Source organism: Choristoneura fumiferana, chromosome 29 (genome assembly GCF_025370935.1).
Source record: "Choristoneura fumiferana chromosome 29, NRCan_CFum_1, whole genome shotgun sequence".
Taxonomy (NCBI): domain Eukaryota; kingdom Metazoa; phylum Arthropoda; class Insecta; order Lepidoptera; family Tortricidae; genus Choristoneura; species Choristoneura fumiferana.
Window position 1 is genome coordinate 10,245,340 of NC_133500.1, and position 19,637 is coordinate 10,264,976.

General features: G+C 40.5%; 1 protein-coding gene and 1 pseudogene across 2 annotated transcripts in view; both read right to left on the reverse strand.

Annotated features, from left to right (window-relative positions):
* Nucleotides 1-19,102, reverse strand: part of LOC141444325 (sprouty-related, EVH1 domain-containing protein 2-like) — a 34,474-nt gene extending 15,372 nt beyond the window's left edge. The window contains exons 1-4 of one of the 2 annotated variants that reach the window (XM_074109861.1): nucleotides 18,893-19,102; nucleotides 15,413-15,537; nucleotides 13,859-13,950; nucleotides 3,423-3,591 (exon numbers count right to left, since the gene is read on the reverse strand). In XM_074109861.1, coding sequence (XP_073965962.1) covers nucleotides 3,423-3,591; nucleotides 13,859-13,950; nucleotides 15,413-15,537; nucleotides 18,893-18,912 — 406 coding nt within the window. In that variant the 5' untranslated portion in view covers nucleotides 18,913-19,102. The remainder of the gene's footprint in view (nucleotides 1-3,422; nucleotides 3,592-13,858; nucleotides 13,951-15,412; nucleotides 15,538-18,892) is intronic. The other variant, XM_074109860.1, reaches the window with a different exon arrangement.
* Nucleotides 4,741-11,492, reverse strand: LOC141444036 (uncharacterized; annotated as a pseudogene).
* Nucleotides 19,103-19,637: the final 535 nt, after the last annotated feature.

The window sequence follows — 19,637 nt, forward strand, 5'->3', positions numbered from 1 at the left end:
GAACTTAGTGTTTAAAGATAATCAAATCAAGAATTAAGGTAATTATCATTAACTCTTGCATCTAACTAACGATTGATTTGATTCGAAATATGAATCAGACAAAAATAATACCCAATTGATTTCTTAAACCAAAGTAGAGTTTTTTTTCATTTAACTGATTTTGATGTTATATGACGCAATGTTGCATTTTTAAATTAAATTATGGTATGGTATAATACCGCGTTATATGTATAAGACTCATATACTTACCGTGTAGGAATCCAGTATACGGAAGCAAGGAAAGAAGCACATTAGATAAATTAATGTTTAAATTACAATTTTTACATTGGTAAGTACAAGATAATTAATTTAATGTTATTTTTCACAGCTCTCATTCAGAAAAGTAACTTTTCCTCCCTGACGAGAGGAGCAAAGTGCAACTTTTCTGTTCAAGGCTTTTCTAAGTGTTTTATTGTAAATGCAATTTTTTTGAAGTTAATAATTGTAATACCACGCCATTTTATATGCTGGTTACTTTTTTTTTTTCTAGTTTCTTAATTCAGACGACCAGATGGCCTAGTGGTTAGAGAACCTGACTACGAAGCTTGAGGTCCCCGGGTTCGATTCCCGTGTCGGGGCAGATATTTGTATGAAAAATACAAATGTTTGTTCTCGGGTCTTGGTGTGTTAATATGTACCTATTTAAGTATATATCTATATCTATATAAATTATATTAAATATAATAAATATAATTTATCCGTTGCTTAGTACCCATATTACAAGCTTTACTAAGCTTACTTTGGGACTAGGTCAATTGGTGTGAATTGTCCCGTGATATTTATTTTTTTTATTTTAATGCCCGGTGTGAAAAGTTGTATGAGCCACTGGGGAGTAAAACTATTTTCGTCTTGGGCGTTATCACTTGAATCCCTCATTACGCTCAGGATCCTACTTTAGCTCCTCGCTACGCTCAGGATTCTATTGTAGAATCCTTTGGTATATTCTGGACTCAATGTATCGCCCCCGTCGTAAATACACCTTGTTTGCTCCCTTGTGACACAAACAACTATCTAAAGAGCGAGAAAGAGCGATGCAATAATTTAGATTCTAAAGCATCGCCCTTTCTAAAAAAAACTTATAAAAAAATTAAAAATGGCTGACGTAAAAAAATGGTTACTCCAAGAAGTAAATAAAATTACTGCGACAGAATGGCAAGGTTGTATATCACATACAATAAAAGAAGAAGACAAATTATGCAACCTTGACCATTTAATAGATAGTGTCTGCGATAAATTTGTGATACGGGTCGGGGAAAGTGATGACAGTGACAGCTCTTTTTATACAGATGATGATGATGATTCTGATGATGAATAAAAGATTTTCACAACTTATGTTTTATTTATTTCTAGTGCCTTAATAAAGTTGAATTGTAAAGCGTCCAACTTAGAAGTACTGTTCTCTATTTGGCCTATTGCCTTAAACATTAAATTTTCCATACTCGCTGAAAAATAGAATTATTAAAAAATACCGAGCTTTATTTCATACATTACAAAGCCCTTTTTATCCTACTGTACTTCTTTCTTTCGTGACCATATTGTTAACTTACGTACCTAGTACCTACACCTCTCATCGTAATTATTGTATGAGTTTTTTTTTACAGCTTTCTGCCTTTTTGATAATAGTAAGTCGGCCAACAACGGCCTTACAAGAAGTTTGATTAAATGCTATTATTTAGTCAGCCAATAATAAGTCCAGAGAAAAAGGTTCCTTACTCCTGAAACGTCAAATTATGACAGCTGTCAGAATTCTACGGACTAAAAAATTAGAGTTTACATAGTTTGAGAGCTACGGTGCTATAGACAGACATTGGCGTCAAACTTATAATGCCCCTCTTTTTGCGTCGGGGGTTAGAAATCGAGCTGATCTTGATTTTTTCAGATATACCAGAGCAAAATCGAGCATGTCTTCCATTGACCACAATGAGCTCCACTGCCGAACATTAAGATTATGGGGCCAATACCGTTTTACCATAAGGGCACACAGGGCCCGTGCCCAGGGGCCCCCAGCTCAGGGGGCCCCCGAAACGCCGATATATACTTTCTTTCAATTTAAATCTGACAAAAACAGATCGAAGATTTTGCTCAGAAGAAATTCCCTAGGTCAGATATATGTTAGATTTTGTGTGTAATAAATAAATTAACAATATACTTACTGATAAGTCCGCCTTTGTACAAGTATCTCAAAGTTTGTCAATTGTATTTTGTTTGTTTTCTTTAGTACAATAAAGAGTTTACATACATACATAACTAAGTTTAGATTTAAGAATTTAGTTAACTGCTTTTTATTGCTGCTGTTTCGAAATAAATTTGTATCTACAGTGACATTGTGGAATCAACTTCCGTCAGCAGTGTTATGACACCTGGGCTTTCAAGAAAAGGGCTTATACTTTCCTTAAAGGCCGGCAACGGACCAATGACTCTACTAGATACTACTCTAGTAGAGTCATTGGTCCGTTCTTACTCATGAGTGGTGGTGATTATTTCCTATCAGATGACCTGCTTGTTCGTTTGCCTTCTTTTCATGAAAAAAAAATACAGCAGAAAAAAATCTATCATTAACTTTTGACAATTTCTAAAATGGCCCCCACCCAGGTTCTTGTGTGCCCCAGGGCCCCCGCGTGGCCTACCTAAGACGGCCCTGCCTGCAATACCGTTTTTACCATAAAGGCAGACGGGGGCCGTGCCCAGTGCCCCCAGCCCATGGGGCCCCCGAAACGCCGAAAAAGGGATTTTTTTTAATAGGTGTTAAAAGTGAGTAGCTGAAAAAGCTTTAGATTTACATGTTTAGCCAAAATTGGCATGCAAATGTTTACTTAAAATCTAATGTCCAATTCCATGTTGTGAAGAAAAAAAAATGTTAGCTTTTATAGGTTACCGGAATTATAGCTAACCATAGTTGCCAGTGCGTTAAAAACTGCGTTTATCTTTGCCCGTCACAATTATTTAAAAAAAACGTAGTGTATTGTGTCACCTGCCAGTATTATGTTATGATTAGGCGGTTAAGTTACATAACGTTTATTTACGATGAAAGTCAAACAAAGGTTACACGTTATTTTGCAAATATACACACGATCATTAAGTATTTTTTAACTAAAATTTTATAAAACGATTAAATAACCTATTCCTCGAAATGGTTTTGGAATTAGACCACATTGTAAAAAAGTGATCAATGCCAATTTGAATCTTGTGTGCTCCAGGACCCCAACCTAGCCTATCTAAGACGGTCCGGCCTGCAATTCCGTCTTTACCATAAGGGTGGTGCCCGTGCTTAGGGCCCCCAGCCCATGGGGCCCCCTAAAGGGGAGAAATAACTTTCTTTAATTTCCAAAAGGGCCCACATGGGCTATAGACGGCCTCTGGACATTCCCGGGGTTAAGACTCACCGTCCAGCAGCTCCTCGATGGCGGTGCGGACGCCTTTGTCGAAGGCGCGCGCGTCCGCGGCCGTCTGGAACGTCAGTCCGAAACGCTTTTCGTCCGTCACCCAGTGGTGGAAAGTGGGCATCACCTTGTTGTACTGGAAGTCCTTCTTTATCGTGCACTCGAGGACAACCTGCGCAACGAATAAGGGGTTCTTCACAAGATAAATATCTTAATTTATTGAATCAGGCGTTACTTTGTGGAGGTCTATATCAATGAGCTAAAACAATATCTTTGCTCACTCGCGACCTTATGATAGCTACTAAGATCTCGGCTTTTTAGGGTTCCGTTGGCACCCTTTGGGTACGGACGGAGACTGTGCTGTCTGACTGTGTGTCCGTCTGTCACACAGTTTTATCTCTTGAGCTGTAATAGTTAGAAACTTGAAATTTTCACAGATTACGTATTACTGTGGCCGCGATATCAACAAATACTATCAACAAATATTTAAGGGGGACTCCCATACAACAAGTGGTTTTTTGCTCGATATTAATAACGGCAACAGGTAGACGCTTGAAATATTCACAGAATATTTAGTTGTATAATCGCTTTAAAAATAAATAAATAAATTAAATAAAATAAACTATTGATCAAAACGTGCATCCTAATACGATACTTTTTCAAAAGTGCATCGTCTGCAGTACCTACAGATTGGACACTATTTAGGATTCAATTTAGTGTGGTGTGATCACTAGGTTCCTAAAGGTGCGCTTACACGGGCAATTTTTCGAGCAATAATTGCTCGGCAACACGAATGGATCAATCTGGAGTAATTAGTGGAGCGATATGCAGCAATTAAAAAAAAATGCGGCAGTTGTTTCGGCAATATTGCTTCTAATTGTTCCATATATTCGATATTGCTCAATGTCGCTGATACGAATTGCCGAATATCCAGTGGGTATAGAAATTCAAGTCAATTTGTTTTCTATCTCGTATGCACTTATTTATTCTGCGGCTTCTACGTCTCGCTTCTGCGGGAGAGGGGGCGAGTGGAAGTAGGTACAGATATATTAAACTTTAGCATGAATCCCTAGTAGCTAGGAGTCGAAGGATTACGGCAATTTTTGTTGATGCAGGAATTGGTTCTGTCATATTGGTCATCTGTTTCGTAATTAATGAGCTAACTTTATTCAAAACTGTTATAACTGGTACGGCGGGAGCCAAAGAAACGTAGTTCTAGTTAAACACAAGTTTATTGACTGACCGGGGCGCGGGCGCAGCCGCGCGTTATAACTACCCTTACAACATCCCTCCACCATAATCTAAAAGTACTTCTTATAATCTACAACAGGCCTGGTCCGTTTTGCACGTTCCCTGTGGGGAGGAGCTCTCTCTGCCGGAGCTGCCTCGCAGTCCGACCAGTGGTCCGCGTCAGCGTCTGCGTCCATGAACTCTCGTGGCTGCGTGGCTGCCCTTGGCTCACTAGAGCGGCTGCCACAGGCTCAGGTTCTGCCGACGGCGAGTCAGAGTGTGCTGCTGGTCTCGTAGTACCGGTCAATGTACTTTCATCCGTGGTAAACAGAAAAGCCGGTATTACGTTATCCTCCATCTGCTGGGTAACGTTTCTATCATCTCTCCGCCGACTATATCTTCTGACATCCCTCCCTCTGTATTTCAGGAGTTGATTGGCGTGTTTTTTTAAAAGTTTGTTGGAATCTTTAAGTCTTACTATAAATAATGCACGGCCTAACTTTTTTTCGATCACCCCACGAGTCCAGCCCTTTTTATGATTTACAAATATTTGCACTAAGACTGGTTCCTCCTCCTTAAAATCTACTTTGCGATTTCCCGTATAGTAATCACACTGCAAGCACTGTTTAGCTTTGACAATTATATCGAGCGTTGGTCGGATGGCGATAAATCGGTTGGTTTAAGTTGATCAAGTTCGCACCTCAATTTATACCCAAATAGCACCTCTGAAGGGGATCTGTTCGTGGTAGTGTGAATAGAATTTCTATAACGTAATAGAAAGTCCTGTATTTTCATGTTAATGTCTTTGTTTTTCTACTTGTCATTACTATGGACTTAAAGGCTTTCTTTATTATTTTGACATAAATTTCACATTGTCCATTGCTGGCTGGATTATAAGCCGGGGAAGTTATAAGTTTAATTCCATTGCGAGAGCAAAACTCTTTAAATTCAGAGGATACAAAAGATGGACCGTTATCCGAGCATATAGTATCAAATATACCGAATCGCGCCATCACTTCACAAAGCTTGTCAATAACCACCCGCGAACTATAACCTGACGTAACATCAAAACATTCTACCCATTTTGAGTACGCGTCGACAATTATTAAAAACATTCTATTATGTATCGGACCCAGGAAATCGATGTGAACGCGTTGCCACGGGCGACTCGGGTACGGCCACGGTGTAAGCGGCGCGCGCGGCGGGGCGGCGCGCAGCGAGGCGCACGCGCTGCAAGTCGCGACGCAGCGCTCGACATCAGCTGACAGGCCGGGCCACCACACTCGTGACCGTGCTTCCGCCTTCATTTTAGTTACCCCAAAATGGCCCTTATGTAGTTCACTTAAGGTCTTCGCACGTAAGTAGACGGAATAACAATTTTATGGCCCCACATTAAGCATTCTTCTTCAACTGCTAAATCGTAACGGCGCTCAAAGTATGGTTTTAAGCACGCTTCACTAACTTTACTCGGCCATCCATTTAGTACATAGTTCATTACGAGTGATATTATAGCGTCCTTACGCGACTCACGTCGTATGTCGTCTATTGAAAAAAATTGTTCGCCCTCACATACGAATAGTATGTATGTCGCTGTGTCTTTCTGAGTATTATGATCGTCGCTATCGCGTTGCATACTTTTTACCGCTCGACTTAAATAATCTGCAGAATTATGTGCGCTGCTCACATATTCTATTTTATAATTATATGCTGATAAAAAAATTGCGTAACGTTGTAACCGGTTTGCTGTGATCTCGGAATACCCTTGTTCGGATTAAAGATAGATAGTAACGGCTTATGGTCCGTTCTTAGTATAAACGGTTCGGCACGGCCAAATAAATACTGGTGGAATTTGCGAACGCCAAATATGATAGCTGTGGCTTCCTTTTGTATTTGGCTGTACCGTTTTTCCGCGCTAGATAGTGAACGGGACATAAACGCAACTGGTCTTTCTATCCTGTCTTCCATCTGTGACAAAATTGCCCTAACCCGGTTGGGGACGCATCGACTGTTAATATTAATGTCGCGTCGGGATTAAAATGTGCTAACGTACTTTCTGCTGACAACGCACATTTAAGGCGCGCTTATAGAAGAATTTTCGGTATTTGAGGGGGTGAAGCAGACGACGCGGCGGAGGCGAATGCGGGGCGTCCAGCGCAACGCACCGCGCGTCTGTCACGCAGCCCGTTGACGGCCTTATTCTGTTCGTATCCGTATTCTGGTTAATGTGAGTTCCGGATTTTTCGTTAAAATTATAATTACACAATTTTCGGTTTAATTAAGAAATTCTTCGTTTAATGTAAATAGTCTTGGTAATAAAGAAATAATTTATGCCTCTTCATGCCCACAGTTTAATTTGTAATGTAGGTAATGGATAGACATTAAGACTGAATAGGTAGACAGACGAAATGAAAATACATAGGTAAATCAATACAAATAAAAAAAAACAATTTTATTTTAATCTGAAAATCTAGATTACAAGCTAGGCAAATCTATACATATAATAAAACAGTAAAGAAAAAGTTGTCTGTTCACTTTTAACAAATCAAATCAAATCGTTTATTCAGTAAATAGGCCGCAATGGGCGCAATTTTTTAAACTACCAGCGCTTTCGGAAAGACCATCATTGCCAGGAAAAATGCGCAGCAAGAAACTTGGCAGAGAGTCACTTTTTCAAAATGTAATACTTTAAAACTACAGTATACAACCCTTACCCAAACCATACAGTCAAAAAAATGAATGTAGGAACCATGTTCTTAGTACCCATAACACAAGCTTTGCTAAGCTTACTTTGGGACTAGGTCAATAGGTGTGAAATTTCCCGTGATATTTATTTTATTTTATTTATTTTATGTTCTAAGAAACATGTGCGAGCTGTAGCCAAAGATAAAAAATATGTCTTAGCGCACAGAACAACTTTGACAGATATAAAGATTATGAGTATGCGTAAAGTAGTTATTGCATCAATACAAAAATACAAGTCAGAACACCAGAAACCAGAAGCAATAAGAGGTTGCATGAAAAAACATTTTTTGCAACTCACACGTAGCTGTTTTCCACGACTTGGCCTCACTAATTCGCGGAGGAGCAAGACAGATATTCCATTTTTTTTATTTTTTTTTTCAATAAGAGGTTTTAGAAACGAAGTTAAAAACTCCGAAGTTCAGAACTACATCAGAACTGCGTAAGAACTGCACTCCGATTGCCTAAAATGGCAGTCCTCTGACAGTCGGGTGCAGTGCTGATGCAGTTGCACTAACTGCGCAATAACTCCCATTTTGCAGCCGGATTCCAGTTGGAGTGCATGTTTTTGTCAATAATTTACTAGTGCAACCAAATGCGACCATCTTATTTTATTAAAATAATTTATGTTAAATAACTTGGCTGAATGCAAGATATTAACCTTTGCCTGCAATTAAATGAGAAAATTGAAACTGTTGTGTCACTATCAGAAATGTCAGTGAATCTGACAAAGGGATCAAGCAAGGCTACTACGAAACTTGAAACTCGAAGTTCGTGTCGTGCGGTCCCTCTGACACTTATACTATTTAATACGAGAGCGAGAGGGACGGTACGATACGAACTTCGAGTTTCGTAGTAGCCGCAAGGTTCGCCGCATGTTCGCCGTGAGTAGTATAGGTTATACAACGTGCCTACAATTTGTACCTATGGCAGTCGCGGTAGAATCTGGACGAAGCCGTCCGCATCCGTGAGCGCCAACCAGCTTGCGGTCGTAGTACGAATGTGAAATCCGCTCAGCAGGGCTACTACGAAACTCGAAGTTCGTGGGTTGCGGTCCCTCTGATACTTATACTATTTACAGTGGCATAGCTACCAAGGGGCTAGGCGGCGCAGTGCCCCGGGGCCCACAAGCTCAGGGGGCCCTCGAAATTCTGCTTTATAGCTGATGATAAAACCTTACAACCTTACCAGTTTTGATAGCAGTGGGCCCCATTTTTTTATTTGCCCCAGGGCCCTAGGTTACCTAGCTACGCCACTGACTATTTAGTACGAAAGCGAGAGGGACCGCACGGCACGAACTTCGAGTTTGGAGTTTCGTAGTAGCCCTGCTGACTCGGCCCGACTCCGGCCGGTCGATTAGTGTGTGGTAGGTACTTACCGTTTAGGTACTCTAATGCTTCTCATATGTGTTCTGAGTTCACTTATGCGTTTCCTCTTTCGCTTAACTTTTTTAATACTGCGATTACCCATATTATTTGCTCTCAAAAGTAGTACTAGCGCGTTAGAAAAATGTGCACAGGTCCGTCGTCGACTACGTACACGCGTGTACTGGCGACTGGGCAATACTTCGCCGCCGCCGCGCGCTAGAACCGTTTTATTTTGCCAAAGACGAAATAAATTGGTATGATTGATGTACTCAACCTATTGAAAATCTATGAAGCATAAATCTAAATCTGCTAAAAAACTATTTAATAAAGCAAATTTTGTGTTGATATTCATAATATTTTTCATAATATTTGGTTTAACGTGTAAATGAAGGCTCTTTTTCAAAAAAATAATCTATCGAGGTTTTTGTCAGCAATCGTGTTTTTGATGAAGTCAAAAACTAGCTAATAGACTGAAAATACACATATAAAAAAATTGCAGTTGTAAGTATTGTGTAAGTATATTTTAAATATTTTCTAAAATTGTAGTTTTCACTACGTACAGCGCCTTAATAGCGGCTACCGCCTTATCATGTTCTGCGTTCCACTCCCACGCGACCTCTTTTTGTAATAAGTTATGCAACGGGCTTAGGATTGATGATGCATTTTTAATGAACATCCTATAGTAGTTCACTAGTCCTAGAAATGATTTTAACTCGGAACAGTTGTTTGGTACTTTAGCTTCTAATATTGATTTGACTTTCTCTGGAGACTTATGAATCCCACGACTGTCTATGTTAAATCCTAGGTAAGAAACTGATTTTTGAAATAACGAACATTTTTCTTTTTGTAAAACTAAACCTGCTTGCTCCAATCTATCAAAACTTTTTGCAAAAGATCCACGTTATCGTTTATACTTTTACTTATGACTAAAATGTCGTCCAAAAATACTAAAACTCCCTCTAGACCAGTCAAAAGTGTCTCCATAGCTCTTTGAAATATTGCCGGTGCGCTCGACAGCCCAAAAACTAATCTTGTATATTTGTACAAGCCCTTGTGGGTATTAATACATGTTAACATTTGCGAAGCGTCATTTAGACGGAATTGATTGTATGCTTGCGAAAGATCTAATTTTGAAAAATATTTAGCCCCGTGGAGTTTCGCAAACAATTCATCTACTCTCGGTAATGGGTATTTTTCGACCACAAGTTGCTTGTTTAGCGTCCCTGAATAATCGACACACAGTCTTATTGATTTATTTTAGTCTTAAAATCGGCACAATTGGACTGGCATATTCTGATGTTTTAACTGGCACTAAAATACCTAAATCCACTAATCGATCGATTTCTTTTCCGACGCGTTCCCGAAGGGCAAATGGAATTGGTCGAGCTTTACGAAAAATGGGCTGCGAATCTGGTTTGACGTATAAATTTATCGTAAGATCTTTGCAGCATCCTAGTTTGTCTGAGAAAAAGTTTGGATATCGCGACGTAATGTCTTCCAGAATAATATCGCACTTATTAACCGGAGCAACTTGCATTTTAAAGCGGGAAATAAAATCCCTTCCTAAAAGGGGAGGGCCACCGTTTCGAATTACGTACACATCAATTTCATGGCACTGATTTTTGTATTTAATTGACAAAGTTAGAATACCCATAACCGTTAGTTGTCCCCCATTATAGCTTTGTAAAATGGTAGCGCTCGGTTGTAAAGCTAATTTCGTAAAGTACTGTTTATAAATTTGTTCGGATATCACTGTAACTGCCGATCCCGTATCTATCTCAAATTCTAGTTTAATTTCATTAACCAGAACAGATTCCCTCATCGGTTCGCCATGAACTGAACGAATGTTACAAATGATTCGCTTACCATCGTCGTCATCACCGCCATCCACGCAACACTCGACAAAATGTTGACTCTGGACACTTTTAGAGCGGCACATCCTTTTCAGGTGCCCTTTTACGCCACACTGTTTGCACTTATAACGCGTAAATTTGCATGTTTCGATGCGATGGTTCGCGTAACCGCATGCTTGGCAGCTGGCCAAGATAGATCCTGCTGCTGGTGGGGGCGTGTCGCCAGCCTGCTGCCCGCGCGCCACCGATGCTGCCGGCCTGCGCCCTGGCCTCTGCGCTGGCGCTGCGTACACCTTGAGCACCTGAAATGGGTCCCTGCCTGCCGCATCTGGACCCGCCAGCTGAGAACCCATACGGGCGCACCGCACGTCCTCAGCGATACTTAGTGCTTCGCTTAAAGTCAGCTCGTCCATTTTTCATGTGAATAGTTTATCCCGTTCTGGACCCGGACCCATGCCCAGTACGAACCGGTCGCGGAGCGCTTCGGCCAACGTGGCCGCCTGGAAGCCGCAATAAGTCGCTAGCCCCCGTACCCGTGCTGCCCACTCCGCTAAGTTTTGACCTGATTGTTGAGTTGCACTGTAGAACTTAAATCTTTCCGCAAATCCGCATTTTTTTGTTTCAAAGTGACCATCCAACAATGCGATCACTTTTACGTAACTTAAGGTGCCCACAGTTTCGGGTAGTGCTAAATCACGCACCAGTTTGTATGTGGATTCGGCTAAGTTACTTAACAAAATCGCTCGCCGCTTATCACCACCTTTATCGTCATCCGCCCCGACGTCATTCGCAAAAAACAATTGTTCTAGCCTATCTTTATATAGGGACCAATCTTGTATTTCATGGTTAAATGTAGTTAATGACCCCACTGCTAATTTGGCCATTATTTACACGCGCGTTAGGTTCACTTTGCACTGATTCGTCGCCACTGTTATAACTGGTTCGGCGGGAGCCAAAGAAACGTAGTTCTAGTTAAACACAAGTTTATTGACTGACCGGGGCGCGGGCGCAGCCGCGCGTTATAACTACCCTTACAACAAAAACAAATTCAAAATCACTTTGGGACATTCTAGTAAAGTTTTTGAATAAAATATCATCTATTTCACACCACAATGATGTTTGCTTCCGTCTTGCTAAAAACGTACCTGCGCACCCTGATACAAATTTATTTATTTATTTACTGGCTCTGCCCGCGTGGTATTCGGTTATCGCGCGCTGTTCCCTCGGGAACTGTGCATTTTTCCGAGATAAAAAGTAGCCTATGTCACTCTCGGGCCCATAAACTATCTCTATGCCAAAAATCACGTCGATCCATCGCTCCGTTCTGGCGTGAAAGACGGACAAACACACAAACATACAAACACACTTTCGCATTTATAGTAAGTACTTATGGATTAACTTTGGCACACAAAACAAATTGCGTACATGCGGTACAGTAAGGATAATAATTAAGGCAAGAGATCATTTACAATTCAAACTGCGCCTATTCCTTTTCTTTCTTTTTTGCTTTTGACTCATGATTGTTGTTGTTGTTTCTTTAAAAAAATATGGCTCTGTCCATTGGAGGACAATTTTGCCAGTGTCTAGTAGTTTTTGCCGTTGTACGGTAAAAAAAATCTAGAAAACGAAATATGAGAGGTAATGGTGGATGAACGATGACAGCGCGAATCGACTCATGATAATAAAAGCGCCGCGCCGCTGCAAGAAAAACGTCGTCCATGGCGAGCGTAGTTATGCAACTGAATTGCTCGTGTATGGTAGTATCGCCTAGTTTCGGAGTTGCTCCTTATCGCTTAATATTTTTCATCACACTTGCTCGTAAACAGTGTCGTAACATGCAGGCTACCTTGGTTGCAACCCCCCAAATAAAACCCTCGACCTTAATGTGCTTGTCATGAAACCCGTGGTCGGTCGCATGAGTCATTGCGCGTACACATTTTGTTGTCATGAAGCCCGTCTTGCGAAACTCGGAGATACATGAATATTTAAACACACCAACCGTGAAAGAAGAAGTCGTCAGGTACTGCAAGAGATACAAAGAGAGACTACAAACACACATAAACGAGCTTGCCAGGGACCTGTTGAGCGGCAAAGATGAAGTGACAAGGCTAAAACGCTGGCAAATACTCAAGCTAGACTAGTGAGAATGAAGTCTACTCTTCAAGAAAGAGGAGTGTGCTCGATGGAGTACCCCTCTTAAAAGTTAATTGAACTCACACATTATCTGATTATGGCTGTAGCATAGCTGATTGCAGATTTGGAAAAAAAAAAAAATGAAGCCCGTGGTCGGTCGCATGAGTCAGTGCCCGTACTGATGGTGCTGCGCGCGCTGCTGCAGGACCACATGCACACGCACGTTGCGGCGGAGAGCGGCGCTACAAGAGCGCAGCCTAAGGTATCGCCAATATTTGGAAGAATTATATTTGTTCTTTTAGAAATAAAAAAATTTACTCGCAAATGTGATGAAAAACATTGTATGTCGCACGGGCGGTACTAGAATTACGAACATCGACTCATTAAAGCCCTCAGTCTTCGACTTCGGGCTTCTAATAGACTCTCGTTCGTAATTCCTTATTTACCGCCCTTAAGACACAATGTACTATTTTCTTTTAGAAATATAAAAATTTACTCGCAAATGTGATGAAAAACATTGTATGTCGCACGGACGGTACTAGAATTACGAACATCGACTCATTAAAGCCCTCAGTCTTCGACTTCGGGCTTCTAATAGACTCTCGTTCGTAATTCCTTATTTACTGCCCTTAAGACACAATGTACTATTATTTGCTAAATATTTTGCCAAATTCATGCTTGTTGCCGTTACCGTAAATTGCTTGATATTTCGTCACGTCGCAATCGACCATCATTGCTCATAATTGAGCTATTTTTGTTGCCCGTGTAAGCACACCTTAACTGTTCCTTTTCTAAAAATTGGATAGTTTAATAAGCGCTTAACACTCACCATGCAAAAGCCGTGGTGGCCGAGTGGTTTGACCTATCGCCTCTCAAGCAGAGGGTCGTGGGTTCAAACCCCGGCTCGCACCTCTGAGTTTTTCGAAATTCATGTGTTGAAATTTACCACGAGCTTTGCGGTGAAGGAAAACATCGTGAGGAAACCTGCACAAACCAGCGAAGTAATTCAATGGTGCGTGTGAAGTTCCCAATCCGCACTGGGAACTATGGCCCAGGCCCTCTTGTTCTGAGAGGCCTGTGCCCAGCAGTGGGACGTATATAGGCTGGGATGACTCACCATGCTGTCGCTGATTCGTTTGCCGTGTATGTAGTAATCGTGTGTCGGTGCGTTTGCGGACGAAGATGACGTGTCGCCGTTATTTTCCCCACCTGCAACGACATGGTACATACAATACCTCATACAAGGCAGATCCGGGGGGGGGGAAGTCATGGGTGTCATGGTCATGACCCTGGGTCCTGGGCTGGGTCTAGGGCAACAGTAGCTGGGTATTTCTCCACTAATTGGAAAATTTGAACAGTCCCCTGCCAACTTTCTCTTCAAATTATGATGAATTGAACAGTAATAAGTTTTAGGTAAAATTTTCATCTTTAATACTAGCTTTTTTTGCTGAATACTTTTTGTTGACCAAATTTTATTAACCGTTGAAGAGTTCCGTCCTGTGGAGACTATCCTGGCCGGACCACCAGGATGTTACTACCAGATTATTGTATTGTCATGCAATTTACATAAGTATACCAAATTTCAATCCATTCAACTACTGGATGATGGTCGAATTTAACTTGCAAGATTTGATTACAGACAGACAGACAACGGGACAGGTGAAACTAAATAAAAGCTTGTAAAATGGGTTTGCACCATAACTACAGTGTTGTGTAGACTTATATACATAAATGTATGCACGAATATCAATCTAATTATTTTTATATTAATCATAATCAGGCAACAGGGTACTGTTTTTGTACTCTTAGGACAATGTTTGATCAATGCTGTAATCATCTTTCTAGGTTCAATCATTTTTTTTGCTAAATTGTAACATGTGGCTAATATTATCTGATACTTATCAAATTCTGGATTGGGGACATGGTTGCGTATGTTTTTTGAGGTGTTTGAAAAATTTCAACTAATTATTACTTTTATTTTTGGTATAACATTAGACAAGTTTAAAAATATGGTTGTTTTTAAAAACAGAAATATTTTTCTTTGACATTTATCTCAACACGTTTTCCCAAAAAATAACAAGAACAACGTCTTTCCAATTAGTGGAGAAATGCCCAGATATTTTTCGAAATTCATTGATTTTAATAAAGTTAATATGTTTCTGTGGCATAAGAGAATTGTTTTTTTTATTTGATTTATGCTATTTTACAACCAATAAGTATTTTGACCCGCGGAGGCCTGGTACTGAGCTGTTCCGGCCTGGTACCATTGGCGTGCTGTGGGGCAATTGCAGGGTAGGCAGCCGGTTTGCGCCTGCAGCAGCACGCCACCCTCTCAGCAGGGTAGGTAACTCTAGCGCTGTCTACTCTCAATGCACGCCATGGCCTGGTATGGGTAGTGCCACGAGAGTTGAAGTGAATAAAATTACACATATAGCTACATGATATGAACAACTGATTGTATAAAAGGAGAATGAATGAAATAAATGAGTGAATGTTATATTCCCGCTGTCAGTACATGAGTTCTTGTGTGCGTGACCTGAATCCTGGTGGCACTACTTATATATTGCTGCTTTGACCTGGTGCTGATCTGTTTCAGCCTGGTATTTAACTGCAGAGGCCTGGTACTAACATGTTTCGGCCTGGTACAGAATTGTTTGGAGCTGGTACTGACCTGCGGAGGCGGGGTGCCGCTTCCCGACCATGACATCGGCGAGCCCCCCTCCCCCCAGCGCGACCCAGCCGCCCGTGCCCTCGTCCCGACACATCACCTGCGCTCGCACTCGCACCAAGTAGACACTGGAATGTGACATTAAAGCGTGAGGAAATACGGTATTTGACAACTTCCGAATTTGCCATATCTTAATATTATTATGAAAATATAGATATACAGACAGTGTTTAGCGAAGAGAAAACTTAATTCGGTTGAAAATTGGATTTATAGCGATTTTTTTAAAAATCTTTATACCTGTCTCTTTCTCAAACGCTTTTCTCTATGCAGCAAGTATGGCGCTACTGGCGTGTGACGTCACATGCCAGTTTGTCTTTGTCTAATCTTGAATTTCAAACCTTCATAACTTTGTTATTTGTAAAGGTAGCTTAAAAATTGTTTCTCTATTTGATAACAGGCATTGTGTAGTTTTAATTTATAAAACACATACAAAATAGTCAAATACCGTATTGAGAGATCATGAGGATATGCTATGCTAATTTATTTCTTCCTTCTGTCTATTGTAAAGGTTGCCTGGAAGAGACCGCTATGGAGCGATAAGGCTGCCTATTGCTTTCCTTGGAAAATCTCCATATACCTTGGTGTTCATTAAATAGTTATTGTATTGTATGGCCTGAGCTGAGCACCATTACTTGGGATAAAATATAATTTAAAGTACAATTCAATACAATCTGTCAATTTTCTACATATTTAAGACACCCTATCGTGGGCACACTTGATTATATATGTCCCTGTTGTTGCAATTATCATCTAAAAGGAATCAAAAAAGAATAATAGTCACATCACAAAGCCTTAGGCAACCCGGTGTTTATATTAGTAGGCTGGAAGTGTCTACAGGATTGTCAGATTCTATTGAATTGGAGTTTATTTACACATATTCTATAAACTATACATAGAAAGATACATTAGAAAGTAATAACAAATAAAAATTGAAGACTAATAAATTGATTAGCTAAGAAAAAAAAAATGGTCAAGTCAGTCTGTCAGTCGGAGTGTGGTAGGGCAGCACCATTACTTTGCTGAGCTGCTGATAACTGATCAATTTAGTTGTTACTTTGTGGTAACTGGAGGACCATATCAATGAATGAACTACAACTACAATCAAGGATAGCCCTTTTGAAGGCTCGTCTCGTTTCTTGACGTTTACAAGGCTTTAAAAGGCAAGGTTTCTTTGCCGTGGTGGCCTAGTGGTTTGACCTGTCGCCTCTCAAGCAGAGGGTCGTGGGTTCAAACCCCGGCTCGCACCTCTGAGTTTTTCGAAATTCATGTGCGGAATTACATTTCAAATTTACCACGAGCTTTGCGGTGAAGGATAACATCGTGAGGAAACCTGCACAAACCTGCGAAGCGATTCAATGGTGCGTGTGAAGTTCCCAATCCGCACTGGGCCCGCGTGGGAACTATGGCCCAAGCCGTCTTGTTCTGAGAGGAGGCCTGTGCCCAGCAGTGGGACGTATATAGGCTGGGATGATGACAAGGCTTTAAATCTAATAAGCCCCCAAGCTACCCTTTTGAAACTATTTAGGCTATTGTAATGAGATCCCAATTTTTTTTTTGATGTTATGGCTCTCAAATAGTTCTTCTGCCTTTCAGTCCTTCAAGGCTTACTAGGATAAAGAATAAGAAGAAAATAGTAACCATTTTAATAAATAAACCTGGAAAACTTCAACTATAATATTATTTTTTGGATTCAAGATGATAGTTTCAACTTAAAAAAAAAATCCTCTTTTGCCAGTCAGGTAAAAGTAAAAACTTCCTAAAAAAATAAATATATATCATGAGACACAACACCAATTGACCCAGTCCCTAACTAAGCAAAGCTTGTACTATGGTATGGATACTAGGCAACGGCAGTAGTATTAGTTATTCTGTGGCACACACACACACACACCCACACACACAATATGATGTATAAGTGGAATCCAAATGCTTATTTTAACCGAATAGTCTTTTATATGTAAGTAACTGTTCCTTTTTTTTAAATTGATAGTCTGTTTGTTCTTAACAACGAATCAATGTTCACGATAAGAGTATCCACTGGAGTCTGTCACCCATTGAAAACTAACTCGGTCTCCAGGGTTCATATTGTAATTATACATGTGTATTGAATAAAAAAACATACTTAAATACATATTGAACATCCAAGACTCGGGAACAAACACTTGTATTATTCATACAAATATTTGCCCCCGCCGGGAATCGAACCCGGGACTCAGGCTTCATAGTCAGGTTCTCTATAAATGAAGTCACCCCCCTCCACAACAGAACACAACAGCTCAAGAACGACTATTTACTGGCAGAATTAGCAAGTTTAATGGTGGTGGGAGGTATGCTGGATGCCATAGAAAAATATTTTCAATGATAGTCAGTTGTTCACCAAATATGCCGAATGTTTTTTTATTTTCTGTTAGAAAACAGTTTCAGGGTAGCAAGGATGATTTCCTGTTCTGTTCTTTAATACCTACTACATTTTTTAATCAGTACCTATAATTATAGGTCTATAATATACATAATAACAGTGATAAAGGTTAATAAATTAGATAAAACATAAAAATTACTGAGAAAACAACTGGCATGGTAAAAGGCTCAGAAATGTATAGTTTTGGGTGAATGTTTTTTCATATTATTATGCACGCTTTCAGTGCAATAAAAATGAAGAATTTATAGTGTTAGTAATTCTATACTAAAAATTTAGGTAACATTAGTTTTGATTTCACTTCATTAATTATAATTACAATCAATACTGATCAACCTATTTTGAAGTAGCTTGGTTTTTTTTAATTACATTTGCTAACCAGTATACCTACTTAATTAGTTTTTTACAGGACAACCATTTTTAGTGTTGGATGAATAATCTAAATTGCTGGCTGGTAGTCGAGTAGTTAACAATAGAGCCACACATCAATTAAAACTATGACGTATAAAAAGTCCTTCAATGTCCTAAAACGATCACTATAAAAAACCCATTGTTTAATTTTTTTATTACGCTTTACAAGAGTTAAAATCCGTAAGTTTTTTTCGCGGAAAAATCGCACTGGCTGAATAAATTATCGGACGAGTCGAAACAACGGGCGGTAAAATAATTTCATTCAGGAAATAGCTCGCAAGCTAGCTGCAAATGACCCCGACGAGAGGACTTGTATTGTGAATGAACGAGTCTCATTGATTATAGCTATACAGTACACACAGGGTGACCTAAGGGCGTCGGTCGTACTTTCATGTACCTAATCCAACATGCATAGTACTTCTATAATGTGTTCATTAGCTAAGGCCGAGACTACAAGGAAGGTCTAGGGCCCAGGAAAGTACCCCTAATCGGCTTATACACCCCGACAGCTACGAAAAATGGCCGGGGTTAGGCCCTCCCTAGCAGTTAGGGCGCAGCACAATTCACAAAAGCTGAGATATGGAGACGCAACTTACTTTTCAGATGCCTCGGTCATGATTCGACACGTCGAATATCCTACTTTCTACTCGCCACATCACAGATTTCACCATTTTTATGACATAAATACATCAGATTCACTTGCGAACCGTTCTTATTTCGGCCCTTTGTTGGGCCTCAGTACGCTTGCGTCAAGAAAACAGTCCCGGTTATTCAATGAAAGCGGTGTGAGCGCGCGACAGGTGGCGCGGTGTTCGCGCACGGGCGCCGACCTCTGCTACCGGATTGGTGCACCACCCCTCCTACACAATTTTAGCCAATCACAGCACTGTGCACTGTACGCGAGCCAATGACGTCACTTTTCCACCTTGCCGAATATTTTTCGCGGTGTTTTTGAATGAGCGCACCGCCGGTTGATTTTTAACGATTTGAATGAAGAAATACTTTTTTAAATAATGACCCCAGCACTATTATAGAGACAAGTAATTATTTATTACTGTCGATAGTTCCCGGAGCCGGGTTTGTTGGAATATATGTGCAATTGTCCGACACACGTTCGCTTCGAAGGCGCACAGGCGAATAACACAAAGTAGGTCACGCCAGAGCCTTACTGAATGGAGGGCTCGACGGGGCCCATCCCCGTTCATGCGATAGCCATTCAAAAATAAATAGGTCATATCATTGCACCGCGGCCTATTTGCAGTTGCACCATTCACAGGCAGTGTGGGCCCAGATGTCTATTTATAGATGCGCTATTTTGGGGTAGGTCATTCGCAGCAAGCG